Here is a 16,045-nt window from a genome sequence, read left to right as displayed (position 1 = left end):
TTAACATTTCATATAATAAGGGCTTGGTGATGATGAACTTCTTTAACTTGACCTTATCTGAGAAGCACTTTATCTTCCCTTCCATTCTAAGTGATAGCTTTGCTGGATACAGTAATCTTGGATGTAGGTCCTTGCGTTTAATCTTGGGTAATGTAATGATGATGTGCCTTGGCGTGTTCCTCCTTGGGTCCAGCTTCTTTGGGACTCTCTGAGCTTCCTGGACTTCCCAGAAGTCTATTTCCTTTGCCAGATTAGGGAAGTTCTCCTTCATTATTTGTTCAAATAAGTTTTCAATTTTTTGTTCTTCCTCTTCTCCTTCTGGCACCCCTATAATTCGGATGTCGGAACGTTTCAATGCGTCCGGGAGGTTCTTAAGCCTCTCCTCATTTTTCCAAGTTCTTGTTTCTTCATTCTTTTCTGGTTGGATGTTTGTTTCTTCCTTCTGGTCCACACCATTGATTTGAGTCCCAGTTTCCTTCTCATCACTATTGGTTCCCTGTACATTTTCCTTTGTTTCTCTTAGCATAGGCTTCATTTTTCCATCTGTTTTTCGAATAGATTCAACCAAGTCTGTGAGCATATTGATAACCAGTGCTTTGAACTGTGCATCCGATAGGTTGGCTATCTCTTCGTCGCTTAGTTGTATTTTTTCTGGAGCTTTGAAGCGTTCTGTCATTTGGGCCATTTTTTTGTTTGTTTGTTTGTCTTGGCGCATCTGTTACTTTAAGGGGCGGAGCCTTAGGTGTTCACTGGGGCGGGGTAATGCTGGTCGCTGCGCTGTGACGCTGTACGTGGGGGAGGGGCCGAGCGGGAGCAATGGCGCCCGCCTCACTCTCCTCTGGCTTTCAATCTTTCACTCTGCTACCCACAATCAAACTGGGCCACTCTGGTGCTGGTTCCCGAGTAAGTGGGCCTGTACACACTCTAGGCCCCTGTGGGTCTCTCCAACAACCTCTCCTGTGAGGCTGGGAGTCTCTCCCGCTGCCGCCCCAACCCCCACGGGCGTTTTCAATCAGAGGTTTGAGGCTTTATTTCCCTGAGCTGGAGCCCTGGGTTACGTGGTCTGCTTCTCTCCCCGACGTTCGTCCCGTTTATCTGTGGGCGAATGTGGTGCCTCGGGTTGCTACCCGCTGCTCTGCCTGCCCCGTTCTCCACCACTCTGAGTCCGGCCCTCTGGGTTTATCTGTGCAAATGTGGGGCCGCAGGGTCTGCTAGTGCTCAGACTGCCTGCGCCATTTGTCCCACACTCCGCCAGTCTCAGTCCCGCCACAGCCACGCGAGTCCTCTCCACCCCAGTGCCCGTCTCCGCCCCTCCTACCAGTCTGGATGAATGTTTATTTTCTATTTTCTTGGTGTTGGTCCCCCTTGCTGTTCGATTCTCTGTCAGTTCTGGTTGTGCGAGGAGGCAAAGTGTGTCTACCTACGCCGCCATCTTGGTTCTCCTTCAGTGAATTTTTTTGAAGACTCTTTCAACACGTTTGCCCATTTCATGATGGGGGATTTAAGAGCACACCTGTCCATACCATGCTAAGTGTTCAACAGTTTTTGACCAAAAACAGAATGATCCCCATGCCCCATCCTCCTTGTTCAGCCAATATTGCCCCAAACAACTTGTTTTTTTGTTTCCCTGATGAAAAAAGTCCTCAAAGGGAAACTTTTTGTCGATGTGGAAGAGGTGAAACAAAAAAATGGCAGAAGCATCAAAAGCCATCAAAATCGACAAGTTCAAAGACTGTTTTGAGCAGTGGAAAAAACGTCTCAATAGATGTATTTCATCAGATGGAGAGCATTTGAAGGTGACTGAAGTTTAAACACATAAGAATAAATACACAATTTTTTATAAATACATTTCTGAGTTTTTTGGGTCCCTTCTGGTATTACTTAAATAAACTCAGGAATTACTCTTACACTTTAAAGTACAATGGAGATTTAAATAGTCCTCATTTCTGTTGTGAAATAACTAACAGTTCTTTTTTCTAACACCATAGAACCCCAGGGGAGATAGATAATAATCCACTGTTATTTTTATCTTTACTTATTTATTTAACAAGGCATATTATTACAATTTATTGCTATTATCTGAATATTCTTTTTCAAACATAGATACATTTTTATTTATTGAATTTATTTGACATTGATTAATAAAATTATGTAGGTTTCAAGCATACAATTTTATAATACATTAACTGTATATTGTATTTTGTGTTCACCACCCAAAGTCAAGTCTCCTTCCGTCACCATTTATCCCCTTTTACCCTTTTCTCCTTCTCCCCACCCCACTTCCCTCTGGTATATAGCATACTGTTGTCTCTGACTATGAGTTTTCTTGTTTTGTTTTGTGTTTTTGCTTAATCCCACTGTTTTTTTAAAAACACTTTCTTTTACCCACTGTTAGTTCTAAAATAGCATTTCACGTCATTTCAGGTTTTTTGCACTTAACATTATTTATTATTTTCCTATATTGTCATCACATATTTTAAAGTCATACATATTAATTTCTTTGAGTCATCAGAGTGTTCTTCTTTTAAGGCATTGCCCCAAATACAATGTTAGCAAAAGTATGCAGTGATAAGAATAAACCAAATGGACAATACCAGATTCTCCCCAACAGACAAGCTGTGATGGATTTCATCAAGGACTTACCCCTTAGAAAGGTGAGATTTTATATAAAATGTATTTTATATATATATATACACTCTGAGTTCTGAAGAGACACTCTTTAGATGATAGTAATTCTTAGCTGAAAAGTTTTAAAACAGTAGGTAATAGCAAGAACTACAATGGATGATTGAATTGGAAGAAATCTTTCTATTAAACCCTTAATATGTGAGGTTTAGATATCTTGTTTGCTGAAAAGTTTTAAGAAAGTAATAGATGACAGACTTTTAACTTTACCCCTCCTAAGGAGAAGAGGAATAAAAAGAATACAGAGAAGAGTTCTTTCAGCTGTAACTCAATATACAATCTTAGTTCTAAAGTATAGATTGCTGCTAGATGATCACAAATGATACTTCAGAGAGATTTAGAATTTTACTTGTGACAAAAAATAAATCAAAATATTTTACCATGTTTAAAATGGTAAAATGATACTTTAGGGTTATAGGAAGGGGGGGTATTATTTTTAAAGCTTCTAGATTTTTCTGCATATATATATGCTGTTTAAACAGTAATTACACTATATACCATTTAATGTCCTAGGTACAGGGGTGTCCAACCTGCTGCCTAATACAAAATCGTAAATTTACTTAAAACATTATGAGATTTTTTGTGTGTGATTACATGTTGCAATGTATTTAATGTGTGGCCCTACACAACTCTTCTTCCTCCAATGTGGCCCAGAGATGCCAAAAAGTTGGACATCCCTGGAGGTTGGACTTTTCTCATTCAACATAATGTAGGAGTAAATTTAAATCAAGCATTTTCAATGCTCAGAAGAAAGACTATATCAAAATATATAATGTATAATGATTACTGAATAGTTTATTATGTAAGATGTAACTATAAAACAGTGTTTCCCAATATGTTTTTTAAGGTATGAATAGGTGTTCCATAAAAAAGTTTCTGGGGTCAAATAACTTGAAATCTACCACCCTTGTGAGTCACAAAAATACTAATATATTAAAGACTTATAAGTGTTACAGTGAGGAGCTCAACTTAAATTTGTTTATCCTAGCATTCCCCAAGTTTGTCTGACCACAGAACTCCTCTTTTTTTAATGCTTTTAAAAATTTCATGGAATTTTACATTTAAGTCTTCCATGAAACACTAATTTAGGAAATGCCAAGAAGCAATTAAAGCAGTTTTCTTATGAAAATACCTTATGAATACAGTCATATTTTTATGCCTTGTATTGATTATAAAATATATAATGAGATGACAATGTCAGTTCTTACCTTAATTTAAAAATGTATTAATAATAAATATTGATTCTCTTCTAGGTTTCTGGAATAGGAAAAGTTACAGAGAAAATGTTAAAGGCCCTTGGGATTATTACTTGTACAGAACTCTACGAACAGAGGGCATTACTTTCTCTTCTTTTCTCTGAAACATCTTGGCGTTATTTCCTACAGATTTCCATGGGTCTGGGTTCAACACACCTGCCAAGGTATCCATATGTGTATTCATTCAGCTTTTTATTTATTATTTGCCAAAATAACAGTTCCAACCATTGAAGTGGAACCTATAAGGATAACATGTTTTTTAATTATTTTAGGCTGGTTCAATTTGGAATATATTTTTAAATTAGAGTCAGAAGATTGGATGTGGGAGAACAGGAAAAGAGGGATAAAGAATCACTCCTCGGTTGTTGGGTACAGCAGTTGGATAGATGAACAAGAGGAATGATGGGTACTTTCTTTTCTGTACATGTGTTTCTTGTTCAGAACAGAAGAATACTGGAAGGCTAGTGGTCAGATTTTTCAGAAAAGGAAGATGGCTCATATTCCCGAATTCACTTTTTAAACAAGGAGATTGAATGATTCTTTGAAAACCTTCATGAACTATTTTTTCCCCCAGATTTGTAATGATTTGTTCATTCAATACTGAATACTTACTTTTTGTTAGGCACTGTTCTGGATGCTGGGGATAATAGCAGTAAACAAGACAAAGTCCTGCCTTCCTGGAGTTTACAGACTAGTGTGAGAGATAGAAAGTAAGCAAATAAATGAATGAAGAAAGTGAGGCAGTGAGGGCCTAAAAAATAACTAGGGGGCCGGGGAAGAGCTAGGGTTGGCTGCAATCCTCCAGAGGCAGAGTCCGGCAGGGGCCGGCCACACAGAGATCTAGCAGGTGAGCGGCCGGAGGAGAGGCCCTGTGTTTTCTTCCTTGCCACTCTGTTTTATCTAGGTCTTAAAAAGAAGCATCCTGGAGCTAGAAGGGCACACTTTTGGGAGTGGGCGAAAGAAGGAAATAAAAAAAAGAATGGGAATTAACACAGCACTATTTTTACAGTTTTGTCATCATCCTGTCAGCCTGCCCTCAAAATAGCTCCTTTATATCCTTATGCTCAAACTAAAGGAGAACAAAAGATTACTGAGGGGGCATGTAAAATAAGTTTTATTAATCAATTAAACCTGCTAAATCTTACAGAGATTGTAAGGCTTGTGGTATTGCTTTTCTTAGCTCTCCATGCTTCTCAATCAGTTGAGTCCAGTTGGGGTTATAATCATATAACCCCAGATTATATTATTATTATAATAATATAAAATAACAAATGTACCTTTTCTCTGTCCACATTCTCTAAGTCCCCTGCTCTGCTCTATTTTTAAATCTAGTACTTTTCCCCTTCTAACATATTCCATATTTACTTTTTATTTGTTTATTTGTCTCTCTCCATTAAGATACAAGTTCCTTAAGGGCAGGCACTTGGTCTGTTTTCTACATTACTGTATCCCCAAGGCCTAGAACAGTGCTTCATTCATAACAGATTCATTACATCTTTGGAAATGAACAACCTAACTGGCAATTCAGCCTTTTGGTGTCAGCTCCTCCTGTCAGAGCTGGTGGCATCCAACCAAACTAGATGCTTCAGATTTCCAGTGTTCATCCTGCTGCTGTGTGCCGAATTCTGACTGAGGTTCTATAGAGTGGTATAAATGAATAATGAATAGGCTATAGGAGAGAGAAGTTAATGTACTCAGCCAAAAACCAGATAATTGATATTAAATTATTTAAAATTTAATTATGTCCTATAACTGCAAGCCAGTACATTACCACTTGCTATTGGTTTTTGTAAGTTGTGGTTTTGATATTCAGGCTTTTAATAGAAGCAATTTATAATATCAACCTATTTTCTTCTACATTTTTAAAATTTATTTATTGGTCTTTAGAGAGGGGGGGAGAGAGAGAGAGAAAGAGAAGCATCGATGTGTTGTTCCACTTATTTATGTGTTCACTGGTTGCTTCTTGGATGTGCCCCAACCAGGAGTCAGACCAACGACCTGGGCCTGTCAGGACAACACTCTAACCAACAAGCTACCTGGCCCGGGTGATACCAGCCTGTTTCCAAATTTGTTCTCTCTGATAGCTATAGACTTGATCCGTGACATGTCTACCTTCTCTGGGCGATTTACTCTTAAATTTTAAAAACTCACTGTTTTTCATGATGTATCAATTTGAGTCAAAAACACTGAGATCTCTAAAGGGTAATTGATGTATTAAATCCTCTTGGTCAACTAAAAGGAACTCAGTCTTTGAGAAAGCAAATAAAACCTTTTTTTCCTTCATTTCAAGGGATGGAGAAAGGAAAAGCATGAGCGTTGAGAGGTAATATTTTGATATTATTAATTGTTCATAATTCATGCTATTTTAAACTAATTTTTAATTTTTAGGAAAGTATCCCTGAAATTAAAATATCTATTTTCAAACCACAGAACAGTTCTCAGCATGTCACATTCCTGAAGTAAATATCTCAATACAATGCTTTATTATCTTCACTTGTTATGCTCTCAATGGAAAAAAAATTAGCTGCACTTATTTTTTTAAATGTTGGTTTGATCCTATTCAGTGAAAACTAAGCATTTTAGAATTCCAAATCTTAATTTCTATCCTTTATTTAAAAAATTACATCAAGAAGTTATTTGGGAGATTTAAGAAGTAGCCATGGAAATTCTTTCTAAATCTCTTCAAATACTGGTGAACGAGCTGAGTCATCAAATAAATAGATACTGATGTAAGAGAGCTTAGAGGTGATCTCTTTTCATTGGTTTACAGTCTTATTTAGAAGTCAAATGGAATCTTTTTTTATTGATTTCTTTTTTTTTAAATATATTTATTGATTATGCTATTACAGTTGTCCCATTACCCCCCCCACTCCACTCCATCCTGCCCACCCCCTCCCTCCCACATTCCCCCCCTATAGTTCATGTCCATGGGTCATACTTATAAGTTCTTTGGCTTCTACATTTCCTACACTATTCTTACCCTCCCCCTGTCTATTTTCCACCTATCATCTATGCTACTTATTCTCTGTACCTTTCCTCCCTCCTCCTCCCACTCCCCTATTGACAACCCTCCATGTGATCTCCATCTCTATGGTTCTGTTCCTGTTCTAGTTGTTTGCCTAGTTTGCTCTTGTTTTTGTTTTAGGTGTGGTCATTAATAACTGTGAGTTTGCTGTCATTTTTACTGTTCATATTTTTGTTCTTCTTTTTCTTAGATAAATCCCTTTAACATTTCATATAATAAGGGCTTGGTGATGATGAACTCCTTGAACTTGACCTTATCTGAGAAGCACTTTATCTTCCCTTCCATTCTAAATGATAGCTTTGCTGGATACAGTAATCTTGGATGTAGGTCCTTGCCTTTCATGACTTGGAATACTTCTTGCCAGCCCCTTCTTGCCTGTAAGGTCTCTTTGGAGAAATCAGCTGACAGTCTTATGGGAAGTCCTTTGTAGGTAACTGTCTCCTTTTCTCTTGCTGCTTCTAAGATTCTCTCCTTCTGTTTCATCTTGGGTAATGTAATTATGATGTGCCTTGGTGTGTTCCTCCTTGGGTCCAGCTTCTTTGGGACTCTCTGAGCTTCCTGGACTTCCTGGAAGTCTATTTCCTTTGCCAGACTGGGGAAGTTCTCCTTCGTATCAAATGGAATCTTGATGGAAACCTTACTGTTTTGGAAAATATCTCATTGTTCGTGCAGTCCCTCAGTTCTCTCCAAGCACCGAAGTTCCCCTGAGACATTCAAAACCATGGATGTACTATATATGGTTGTGTTCAGAAAAGCTGAATGACACTGACAAGATGGTGTACTCAATAAATGACTGATCAAAGTTGCCGTAAGGCTGTGATTTACATAAAAGCAATCAAAGGAAAAAGGGTAAAAAGCATCTAAGAGTGAGATAGTATTCTCCTATTTAATGAATTTTTCCTTCCATTTTGTCTGTTACTGAGAATACTATATAGTATGCAAAAATATTAACCATAAACGTGTTAAGAGAGGGCTGGCAAATCAATAGAAAAAAATTAACAAAAATCTGATTAATAGAAAGAGAAGTATAAATCATTCTTAAAACATGTGAAAATATTCCCAATCTCCTTTATAAGAAATACAGATTGAAAATTCTCTGAGATAGTATTTTTCACTGATGAGGTTGGCAAAGATTCGAACACAATCTACTGGCAAGACTATGGGGGTGAAAAAGCTATCAACTCTAGGAGGGGGTGTACTAGCTTCTTATTGGTGCTACAACAAACTTAGTGGTTTAAAACAACACAGATTTATTCTCTTATTCAGATAGTTCTGAAGGTCAGAAGTGCTAACATTAAGGTATTGGCAGGGCTGCATTCCTTCTAGAGGCTCCAGGAGAGAATCCATCTCTCTGTCAAAAGCTTCTAGAGGCTGCCTGCATTCTTTGGCTCATGGACCCACCTCTGTCTTCAAATGTAGGATCTTCTCTTTCTCTTACTCTGAACCTCCTCCCTCTAATAAGGAACCTTGGGATTCCATTAACCCACCTGGACAATTGAGGATGATCTCCCTGACTTGACTTCAGCACATCTGCAAAGTTCCTTTTGTGATGTACTCAGTTCAGAGGATTAGAATTTGGACATCTTTGGGGACCATTATTATGCCTACCACAGGGGACAAACAATTTGGCAGTATCTATTAAAATTACAGATACATATGTACTTCAATCCCACAGTTCTTTTTCTAGGAATTCATTCCATAGTTGTAATTGCATGTCATTTCACATGTATACAAAGTTACTCATTGCATTTTTTACTGTAGCAAAAGATTGAAAATATTGTAACTTAAACACCCACGAATAGAGGACTGGTTAAAAGACCTTACATCTTTAAACTAGAATATTATGCTGCCATGAAAAATGAGAAAATTATTTACTCATAGGGAACTCTGATCAGGACGAACTGAGAAAAGCAAAGCACTAAACAATGTGTCTAATATTCTATGGTTTATATAAAAATGAGGGGAAATATTTGCTTGTTTATTTATATGTGTATAAAATATTTCTGGAGGAATTCATAAGAATAGAAAGCTGGCAACATTGGGGCAACATTGGTTCTGCACTGGGGGGAGAACAGGGTAGCTGACTAGTTAGAAGGGGAGGTCTGACTGGTCATTGGCACAATTTATTACTTATTACTCTGATTTCTCTGTAGTTTCCCTTTCTTTTAGGTTAATTGACCTTTCAACTTCCTTTAACACTCTTGTGCAGATGAACTCAAAATTTGTACATTTAATCAGCCCTCCATTTTCAGTTACTAGATAACTATACCTAGGTGCCGTTAAACAGCCCCTTGAAACTACTTGAAGATAATTCTCTTTCAGAAAATACCTGTGCAATAATTGGAATGATGTTCTTGTCTGTACTTTCTTAAGATAATCCTCTATAGCAGAGTCTATATGCATATATACCTTAATGTGTTTTAAGTTTCTAAGGGCATTAGTATTATCTGTTGGTAGCTTTAAACATCTTTTTAAAAAATATTATAGAAAGAGCAAAAAGTATAAAAGTATACCTTTGCTGATCAGCTTAACTATCTAAATGATCTTTAATTATTAAGTAGATCTTAAATGGTTTTTACTTAATTATACCTTAATTCATCTGAAACCTTTATTCTGTACTACAGAAAATATAACTAATGCTAAGCCATTTAAACATACTATATCATTCCTAAACTATCCTGAATTACATTTTTACTTTGTGCACCAAAATCATTCTTGTCTTTCCAGGACATTCAGTGAGATGAGTAAAGCAGAAGAACAGTACAGCTTGTGCCAGGAACTTTGCAGTGAACTTGCTCAAGATCTGCAGAAAGAAGGACTTAAGGTACTTTATTTTAATGTGGTGTTCTTTTGGTTTTAAACTTTTCTAATGATAAAATACACTTTAATGCAAGAATTAGATTTTGCATTTGAATACAAAGTGGGAAATGTCAGATACGAGTATCCTCATCACCAGCAAAGAAATTTAATTTTGACCCTTATTTGAGGCCTATGATGATGTCATTCAGTGAAGACGCAAGTGGCAGGGTAGAGTGGTTCCCGTGTAACTCCAGAGGAGTTTATACTGCCCTGGGAGTACACTGGAATAAGTTCGAAACCAGAGTTACATTGGTATTAGAGAACAAAGCAAAGGGGGAAGCGTTTTCCTAGACCTGTATTTACATATTATAAACGACTTCCAATCGTCCAGTAGTGTTTTTCTCATGTAGACAGTGACTTTCCGCAGTAAGCATTTTGTTTCAAGGCTCTAATGCAGGTTTTTTAACACATTGAGAACAACATCTGGAAGGCTTTGAACTCTGTATTTGATATTCTTCACGCGGAGCAATCCACATTTAGTGTTTTTCTAACACTCTCAAACCAGAGTTATTTAGAGTAATTACAAAGTGTAATGGTGATTATCAGAGAGAAAGAGGATTGGGGGACGTAGAAGAGGGTAAAGGGGGGTAAATGGCAATGGAAGGAAACTTGACTTTGGTGGCATACACACAGTACGATGTACAGATAATGTATTATAGAATTGTACACCTGAAGCCATGTAATTTTATTCACCAATGTCACTCCAATAAATTCAATAAAACATTTTAAAGCATTAAAACATTATTACAATGAATGGGATAATTGATGAGTATTTTTCTTATAATCCTTTTCTGTCATACCTCGATTATAAAGAGTTGTTTTTTTAAATGTTTAAATAAACTTTTGATTTTAGAATCATTTTAGATTTACAGAAAAATTGCCAAGATACTATAGAGAGTTCCAGTATACCCAGTTTTCCTCATTATTGACATCTTATACTGCCAGAATGTATTTGTCCAAACTAAGAAACTGACATTAGTACACAGCTATTTCCCCAACTCCAGACTTTATGTGGATTTCATCTGTTCTCCATTAATGTTCTCTTTCTGTTCCAGGACTCAGTCTAGGGAACCACAGTGTGTTTAGCTGTCACATCCTCCCCAATCTCCTCTAGTCTGTGACAGTTTCCCAGTGTTTCCCTCTTTATCATGCCCGTGATAGCCTTGAGGAATACTGGCCAGATATCTCCCGGTTTGGGTTGGTCTGTGGTTTTTTTAGATCAGACCACAGCATGAGTTTTAGAAAGAATGCCACAGAGGCGAAGTGTCCTGCTCATCACATCCTAGGAGGTACAGTTGTCTCCCCTTACCAAGGTTTTACTTTCCTTAGTTCCCGTTACCCACGGTCTGAAGATATTAAATGGAAAATTCTGGAAATTAAATAAATCATAAGTTTAAATTGTACATCATTCCTAGTAGCATAATGAAATCTTATGCTGTCCTGCTCCAGTCTGCCCAGGATGTGAGTCATCCCTGTACCCAGTGTATCCACGCTGTATATGCTGCCTGCCCATTAGTCATTTAATGGTGGTCTTGCTTATCAGATCAATGATCAGAGAGAGACCACATTTATATAACTTTTATTACAGTAATATTGTTATAATTGTCCTATTTTATTATTAGTTATGTTGTTAATCTCTTATGTGCCTAATTTATAAATTAGACTTTATCATAAGTATATATGATAGGAAAAAACATAGTACATATAGATAGGGTTTGGTACTATCCACAGTTTTAGGCACCCACTGGGGTGTTGGAACAAACCCCCACAGGTAAGGGGTAGCTACTGCGTATGCCACCCACGTGATAGCATAGGTGATTTTAGCCTCCGTCACTTGGTTAGGGTAATGTCTGCTAGGCTTCTCCATTGTGAAGTTACTATTTTTCCCTTTTCATACTCTAGTCTTTGGAAGTGAGTCAGTGAGTTTAATCCACTCTTACTACCTCCAGAAGGTAGTAAAATATATGGAACATAAAATTTACTGTTTTAACCACTTTTAAGTATATATTTCAGTGGCATTAAGTACATTCATACTGTGTAACCATCAATGCTGTCAGTCCCCAGAACTTTTTCATTATCCCAAACTGAAATTTTATATCCATTAAACAGTAACTATACAGAGAGTTCTTACATACAAATTGTTTAACATACTATCTGTCATATAGCTGCCACACAATAAGTATAAGCTATCCATCAGACTTTTTCAATGGGCTCCTTTAGAAAGATTTTTTTTCTTTCCTTTTTTTAGGTACTTAATTCACCTCTAAAAGAGTTTTTTGGAAAAAAATGATTAGTTAACTTTTCCCCTTACATAAAGATATTTTATAAAAATTCATTTGGGGAGGGGAGTAGTAATTATTGGCTAAAATGGGATTTTTGATTTCTTTTGGATTCTAGTTATACTTTGACAGTTTTATTACTATGTTTTAGAAATAATTGATTATACTTCCATATTATATGTACATAAGTGAGCTTCATGAGTTTTTTAACCTGTAAAATAACTTTTTTCTAGGAGTTAGAAAGCTATGTTTAATAATGTATTCTGTTAATTATAGGGTAGAACTGTTACCATTAAGCTGAAGAATGTGAATTTTGAAGTAAAAACTCGTGCATCTACAGTTTCATCTGTTGTGTCTACTGCAGAAGAAATATTTGCTATTGCTAAAGAATTGCTAAGAACAGAAATTGATGCTGATTTTCCACGTCCCTTGAGGTTAAGACTTATGGGTATGACTTTTCTTTTCTGGCTTTTCCTTAAATGTACTATACTTTCCCAAAGAATCAATTTGGATATATTCACATCTCCATTTTACTTCTTAAAACTTTAGGAATTTCTACTTACACTGCTGCCATATTCCTTAGTTCTTAGAACTTGGTGCGTGTGATTATTAGTTTAATTCCAGTAAGAACCAATTAGCGTTGTTCTTTTCCTCACTATCAATACTTGCTGAAATCCTTGGGGCTAGGTTTGTTTCAAAATTTTAAACTTTTCAGATTTTAGAAAGCATACTGAATATATTTTGTAATACTCCTTTGGCATATGAGGAAGCACTTTCAGATATGAAAGACAGCACACACTGAGATCAACTGAGTAGAATATGTTAACTAAAAAGAACTAAAGGGTATATGTTAATAGCAGCTTTATTCATTATTACTAAAACTTGTAAAACTTGGAAGCAACCAACGTGTCCTTCAGCAGTAGGTCAGTGGAAACTGTGGTATATCCAGAGAGTAGAATATATTTAGCCATAAAAGAAATGAGCTGTCAAGCCATGAAAAGACATAGAAGAACCTTAAGTGTATATTATTAACTGAAAAAAGCCAATCTGAAAAGCCTACGTACTGTATTATAACATTCTGGAAAAGATTATGGAGGCACTGAAAACATCAGTAGTTATCAAGGGTTTTCAAGAAGGGAGAAGTGAATAGGCAGAGCACAGAGGATTTTAGGGCAGTGAAACTATTCTGTATGATGCTATAATGAGAGATACATGTCATTATCCATTTGTCAAAAGGTTAGAATGTGTAACACGCAAAGTGACTCTTAACACCTAGAGTGAATCCTAATGTACACTATGGACTTTGAATGATAATGTTGTGTCAGCATAGGTTCGTTGGTTGTCACAGACGTACCACTGTGGTGGGGGATGTCAGTAGTGGAGGAGGCTCTCTGTAAGTGTGGGGCAGGGGATATCTGGGAGCTCTGTACTTATTGCTCAATTTGCCGTCAAACCTAAAATTGCTCCAAAAAATAAAACCTATTGAAAGAAAGGAGCTAAAGTATCCATGTAGTTGACTCCAACTAGTTATTTAGTATTTATTAAATAGCATCATATGTCAAGAGCTTAATTGAAAGACCTATATAATATGCTAAATCCAGTAGGTACTTACTAATTAGTGATACCCAGTTTTATTTTAAAAAGTATAAATTTCAGCTCAAAATACCAGCTTTGGAGAAAAACATCCTTTAATTCAGAAAATATACAGTGTTGCTAATTATTTTTTTCTAAACAGTCCCTTTTAAATGTGTCACAACAGTATTTGCAAAATGTTCTTATGAATTATGAGTGAATTGTCTCTGTTGAATTTGAAACTGATTAATTGTGGTTGGTTTCATTTAGGTGTGCGGCTATCTAGTTTTCTTAATGAAGAAGATAAGAAACACCAACAAAGGAGTATTGTTGGTTTCTTACAGTCTGGAGACCAAGCCCTGTCAGGCACTGGGTGTGTGGAGAAAAATGACAAAGATCAGTTTTTAAAACCTGTAGAAATGTCTCATAAGAAGAGTTTTTTTGATAAAAAACGATCAGAAAAGAAATGGAGCCACCAAGACACATTTAAGTGTGAAACTGTGAATAGACAAGATGTGCAGACATCACAATCATTCCAAGTTTTAAAGAGGATGAGTGAGAATTTAGAAACATCAGAGACTTCGGATAACAATCAGGTATTTACCTGTCCTGTTTGCTTTCGGGAGCAGGGAAGCATCAGCCTGGAAGCCTTTCATAAACATGTAGATGCGTGTCTTCATGGGCCTTCGATGAGGGAAATGTTCTCATGTTCACATGCTTCCTCTACGAAAGTTCACAAGAAAGAAAACATTCACCATTCTTTTTCCCTCTGTGAGAAGCAGCATTATGAAACCCATCGAAAGAATACAGAAATCAATTCAGAAGATTGTGCCGAGTTGGTAGAGACTATAGGTAATCCATCTGAAGCAGAAAGTGTAGATGCTTTAAGTAATAAGCTTAGCAAAGAGGAATGTTCTAGCCTTCCAAGCACATCGTTTAATATTGAACACTGTCATCAGAATTCTTCCTGTACTGTTGCATTGGAAAGCGAAGATGCCGGGTCACTGAGAAGGCAAGAACCCCCCCAGCCTTGTTTATATGAAGAGATAACAGACCAGGCTCTAACTTGTCCGGTTTGTAACCTAGAGCAAAAAACTTCAGATCTTACCCAGTTCAATGTGCATGTGGATATTTGCTTAAATACAGGCATAATCCAGGAACTTAAAAAGGATAAAGTTAATCCAGTAAACCAACCCAAAGAAAGCACCAAAAGTACTGGTGAGTTTGCAGTCATTTAACAACTTGATTTTCTAGGAATATTTTATTAAAATTGACATCATTATTAGGTCTGAAACAGCCACTCTTAAAGGGACTGTTTATGTATGCTGCCATTTAGGTCAATGTTAGTGACCTTACCATAAGTTAGAGTTAAGTGAAGCCAATAGATGTTAAATTTTGGGAAAACTTTGGTTTGGGCTTGATTTAGCACAGAATGAACTCAAAGGTTGAGGGAGCTGAGTGATGTAATCAAAAAAGACAAATAAAAAAAGACTTCAGAGAACATTTGTCAAGGCACAGTGGTAAATTAATGATAATTACATAGCCAGAAAGCCTCTTTAACTTGTTTTTTGGTAGCTATGATTCTGGCCAAGTTTCAAAAATAAAATGAAGTGTAATACTAATATAACTATAAATAAATTATGCTGTAAAGTTAGTTTCGGGTATGTATAAATATGAAGTAGGTAGTATTAAGGAACTTATTATCTTCATATCAGCTTTAACTTTTTAAAATTAACTTTAACTTTTTCTACAATCTTTTATTTATTTCTTATTATTCATTATGGAATTTCTTCATTTCTCTTCCCTCTAAAGGTAACTCAGGCAGAGTACAGAAGGCTGTAACAAAAACGAAGAGGTACGGCTAATTTGAGCTTGAGTAAAGCTACCTAAAAACCTTATATTTTGAGGCTGAATTTTTAGATGTTAAAATTTCCTTTTATATCAAGTAAAATTTTTAAAAATCAATTATTTGCAAAATTATTTTTGAAAATCTCTTCCTGCATTTTAATTGTTTTTTGTTTTTTTTAAATTTCAGATCAGGATTGACGACAAAGTACTCAGCATCAAAGAAAATAAAACCAAACAATCCCAGACATACCCTTGATATATTTTTTAAATGAACATTGAACTTTTTATCATTAGTTTTTAGCTGGAACTTGTTTTTTATAATCACTGAAGGTCTTCTTCATTTTAAGTTTACAGATTCATTTAGTGAAAGGCCAATGTAGTAATCCCTCCCCAATGATATTTCCCTGACATGAATTTGGAATATATACTAATTTACTTCTGTATACTTTTTTGGTACCAAAAGAATTGCACTTCCTGTTAGAGATACTTTTAAAATGAGAAATTAAGAATGGGATCAATAA

At 36.2% G+C, this 16,045-nt stretch overlaps 1 protein-coding gene across 4 annotated transcripts in view; it reads left to right on the top strand.

Annotated features, from left to right (window-relative positions):
* POLK (DNA polymerase kappa) overlaps nt 1-15,815 on the top strand; it is a 67,078-nt gene extending 51,263 nt beyond the window's left edge. For 3 of the 4 annotated variants that reach the window (XM_045197914.3, XM_024563584.4, XM_053912522.1), the window contains 8 exons: nt 2,530-2,654; nt 3,939-4,105; nt 6,232-6,264; nt 9,694-9,790; nt 12,381-12,552; nt 13,947-14,894; nt 15,489-15,531; nt 15,712-15,815. In XM_045197914.3, the coding sequence (XP_045053849.2) occupies nt 2,530-2,654; nt 3,939-4,105; nt 6,232-6,264; nt 9,694-9,790; nt 12,381-12,552; nt 13,947-14,894; nt 15,489-15,531; nt 15,712-15,796 (1,670 nt within the window). In that variant the 3' untranslated portion in view covers nt 15,797-15,815. The remainder of the gene's footprint in view (nt 1-2,529; nt 2,655-3,938; nt 4,106-6,231; nt 6,265-9,693; nt 9,791-12,380; nt 12,553-13,946; nt 14,895-15,488; nt 15,532-15,711) is intronic. The other variant, XM_045197915.3, reaches the window with a different exon arrangement.
* The last annotated feature ends 230 nt before the right edge of the window (nt 15,816-16,045 follow it).

Source organism: Desmodus rotundus, chromosome 1, assembly GCF_022682495.2.
Source record: "Desmodus rotundus isolate HL8 chromosome 1, HLdesRot8A.1, whole genome shotgun sequence".
Taxonomy (NCBI): domain Eukaryota; kingdom Metazoa; phylum Chordata; class Mammalia; order Chiroptera; family Phyllostomidae; genus Desmodus; species Desmodus rotundus.
The sequence above is the reverse complement of the archived record's forward strand: the minus strand, read 5'-3'. Positions and strand labels throughout refer to the sequence as shown.